This window comes from Sinocyclocheilus grahami, unplaced genomic scaffold (genome assembly GCF_001515645.1).
Source record: "Sinocyclocheilus grahami isolate Dianchi unplaced genomic scaffold, SAMN03320097.WGS_v1.1 scaffold1441.1, whole genome shotgun sequence".
Taxonomy (NCBI): Eukaryota; Metazoa; Chordata; class Actinopteri; order Cypriniformes; family Cyprinidae; genus Sinocyclocheilus; species Sinocyclocheilus grahami.
The window spans coordinates 73,090-76,797 of record NW_015506620.1 but is presented as its reverse complement, the minus strand read 5'-3'; the positions used below and the strand labels follow the sequence as shown (position 1 = coordinate 76,797).

Here is a 3,708-nt window from a genome sequence, read left to right as displayed (position 1 = left end):
ATTCTGACTTTGCTATGACAATCTGGCGCTTCTGAATCAGCTACTGTTTTGTTATTAGTTTAAGTATTTGCTATTGACTGTTCAAATGCGGAGTTTTGCACATCGTGTGTGTGTGTGTGTGTGTGTGAGGGGAACAGGGTCACGTCAGAGGAGAGTGAACTGCCTGTCAGAAATCATAGCACGTCAGCTGTCTTAACCGCGGCTTGTGTACTGCATCATCACTGTATCTGTCACGCGACTCTGTTTCTCTTTCGGGCTTGAACTGATGGTAAAACTAATGACATTATTAACTGTCTTGATATTTACTTTGAAAGCTGAAGCTCACGATTATGGTAAAGGGTGTTACATTTCCGACGCGTGCTTGTGGTGTTCGGCCAATCACAATGCACGGGGACAGCTGGCCAATCAGAGCAGACTGCGCTTGTCAAAGGAGGGGGCTTTGTTGAAAACTAAGCGTTTGAGAGAGGCGGGGCATAGAGGACCTACAATAATGTACAGTATTTGAAAAATAATGTGTTTTTTGAACATTAAAGCATGTCAATATATTCTGTTACACCAAATAATGATCTTTAAAATAGCATCATATGACCCCTTTAATAAATATAGTGATTTACCATTAGCATATCATCCAGAAACTAAAATGTTCTATCTTTAGCTTATCACATGGACATTTACCTAACACTCATTATTAAAATATTAATTACACCTTCTGTCATTTACCTGTCATTTACTGTTCCTGTTTTATTCTTTTTACAAAATATAATGTAATGTCGAGTGCACTGTATAGTATCACACACGGTTTGTTCTGTTGTTAGCAAAAGTAGCACAAGCGCATCATCCTCCTCCTGGTGGCCAATGCAGAAAATCACATCTCTAATAATAGCACTACTCTTACCGATAGGGTGCGCTATAAATACATACTGAATGCACAAAATAAAGATAGGTCTGCTTGATCATCGTCCTGCCTCCTGGCGCCTGTTTGAACAATAACCAACTCAAATAAACATAGATTACAGTGTCTAAAAATGGCATAGCCAAGTAAAAACAGACCATGTACCCAGTGCTGCTGTCATTTTATGGGAATGACAACTGCACTGTACAACTGAATGAGCTTTTGAAATTTGCAGGTGACAGCCACATTTGTATAGAAACTTAATGTATTACTTTTGCTTTTTTTGTAACATTTACAGTTTGACTCGTCCATTACTATGTGAAATATATCAGTGTCTGGTTGATGCATTTAACGGACTCACTCACACATGGCCCATTTTAAAGATAGCAGCTTTCAGTTTGACTCAGAAGATGAACCTCAGTAAAAGCGAAAGTGTGCGAGGGCAGACAGTTTTAACTTTATACTTTTGATTTTTCCATTCACTAACATTAAGAACTGTATAATATACACAACCATTTAAAAATCACAAGACTTTTGTTCAATTTGACCATGAAATGTAGTTTATCCACAGTTCACACAATATCCTTATACGTTTTGCCATTTAACACAGTCAAGCAACTACCTTACAAAAAGTAGGCTTATGTTAAATGATAAAAATATTTTCACCCATTAAGAACAGCTAAACTCCTAAGGGCCAGATAACATTATATAATATGCATATGCAGAGTGTGAACGAGGAGGGTCCAACACTGTAGTGGGAGGATTCACAAATAGCTTGAGTGTTTTTAGAGGATAGTATTCTTAGATCAGTCACTGAACCACTGAAGAAAATGTTTCACATATTTGCTTTGTTCTGTTTGTGCTGGTGCTGTCAGATTGGTAAGTTATAAAAACAATGTTATGGTTTCAGTTTTTTGAGCTGCAGCTTTTGTTAAGAATTAGACTATTTTCATCTGCTGCTGTCTGTACCAAATAAATCATCATTATTATTAGATCTACTTAAATTTTTTGGAATTTTACAATGACATTATGCTGATTTAAGTGTCTCATTTACTACATATTAAAAATATTCAGCACAATTAAACTGTGTAAGTTTACACATTGATTTTGCTCCATAGCAGATAACTTTTAAACAATTTAAAAATCAAGGGGTAACACAAACCTATTTTTCATACAGTACGAGACGTACCTTTCATTTTGTCCCTCTGCTGCTGTTGTAATGTTCTTTAGTTCATCTGTAAATGTATAATAACAGCTTATTTCAGGATTTGTTAACCATCAGGAACTTTACAAACCCATTTATGTTCATCAGGTGCGTTTGGTGCAGAAACAAATGAAATACAGTCAGTGTCAGTGATGGAGGGAGATTCTGTCACTTTAAAAACTAATGTTACTGAATTACATGAAGACGATGAAATAGCATGGAAATATGGAGCTGAAAAGTCTCTTATAGGTAAAATCAGCGATGATAAACGAATCTTCTCAACATTTGATGTTCCTGATGGGAGATTCAGAGACAGACTGAAGCTGGACAAACAGACTGTATCTCTGACCATCACAAACATCACAACTCAACATGCTGGAGACTATGAACAACAGATAAGGGGAGTGAGACTGTCATCAAAAATATTCAGTGTTGCTGTTTATGGTGAGTAGAGAACATTTGTCCTGCCATTCACATATTCTTGTTTTATAGCTCAATGTGACAGATTGTATAAAAACACACTAAACCATAAAAAATAAAACATAAAATTGTTTATTTTTATCCATATTTCTGTTTATTTTCTTATGTATTCAGCTCATCTGCCTGTACCTGTCATAAGAAGAGACTGTTCTTCCTCCTCCTCCTCATCATCATCATCATATTGTTCATTGGTGTGTTCAGTGGTGAATGTGGGTCATGTGACTCTCTCCTGGTACAAAGGAAACAGTTTATTGTCCAGCATCAGTGTGTCTGATCTCAGCATCAGTCTCTCTCTACCTCTGGAGGTGGAATATCAGGATAACAACACCTACAGCTGTGTGCTCAACAATCCCATCAGCAACCAGACTCAACTTCTGGACATCAGTCAACTCTGTTACTCGTGTACAGGTATGGTAATGGTGATATTAAAGTTTATTCATTGAGCTGACCTCTGTCTATTGTTGTGGATCAGACTCAATAACTTACATCAATGTATATGACAGTGTTGGTCTCTGTTGTTGCTGCTGGATCTCTGTTAATTGTCGCTGGATTTGGGATCTTCTGCATCTGCTGGAAATGTAGAAAAACTGGTCAAGAAGGCAAATGAAACCTACTGATTTTAATCAATTGATAACTCATTATAATTCAATATAATTCATGAATGTAACACCATTCAGTTTCTAAATAATGTGTGTGGTTAGTGGTTTTTGCAATGATCTGCCCTGAGCAGCTCTCTTTATTCATGTCACATGCAAAAACTGATTCTGTTTTTACCATTTTACTCTGCTAGCGGGAAAAAGTTATAATGTCACACATATGTTAATGCAATTTTAAAATTGCTTTATTAAATATATCTAATTAATTGTGTGCATTAATGATCCAACTTTGACAGCCCTAAAATAACATACTGTAAAAAACGATCTAGTTGAGATTTGTCCATTATTTATCCATCTATTTGAGTTATAATCCATTACTGTTGATCAAACAGTTCAGATGTGTGAAGATGAGATCACTCGTGTCGTTATAATACATGAGCCAACGTTCTAAGAAAGAAATGCACATAAATTGGTAAGATCGTAAATCGTTTCAGCAGTGTGTCAGATGTATGTCAGTGTGTGCTTATGTTTTTGTC

General features: G+C 36.2%; 1 protein-coding gene across 1 annotated transcript in view; it reads left to right on the top strand.

The window, feature by feature from the left end:
• LOC107570326 (CD48 antigen-like) overlaps nucleotides 1–3,183 on the top strand; it is an 11,822-nt gene extending 8,639 nt beyond the window's left edge. Inside the window, exons 3-6 of the mRNA XM_016256548.1 lie at nucleotides 1,768–1,771; nucleotides 2,175–2,540; nucleotides 2,691–2,984; nucleotides 3,080–3,183. Of these exons, the coding sequence (XP_016112034.1) occupies nucleotides 1,768–1,771; nucleotides 2,175–2,540; nucleotides 2,691–2,984; nucleotides 3,080–3,183 (768 nt within the window). The remainder of the gene's footprint in view (nucleotides 1–1,767; nucleotides 1,772–2,174; nucleotides 2,541–2,690; nucleotides 2,985–3,079) is intronic.
• The last annotated feature ends 525 nt before the right edge of the window (nucleotides 3,184–3,708 follow it).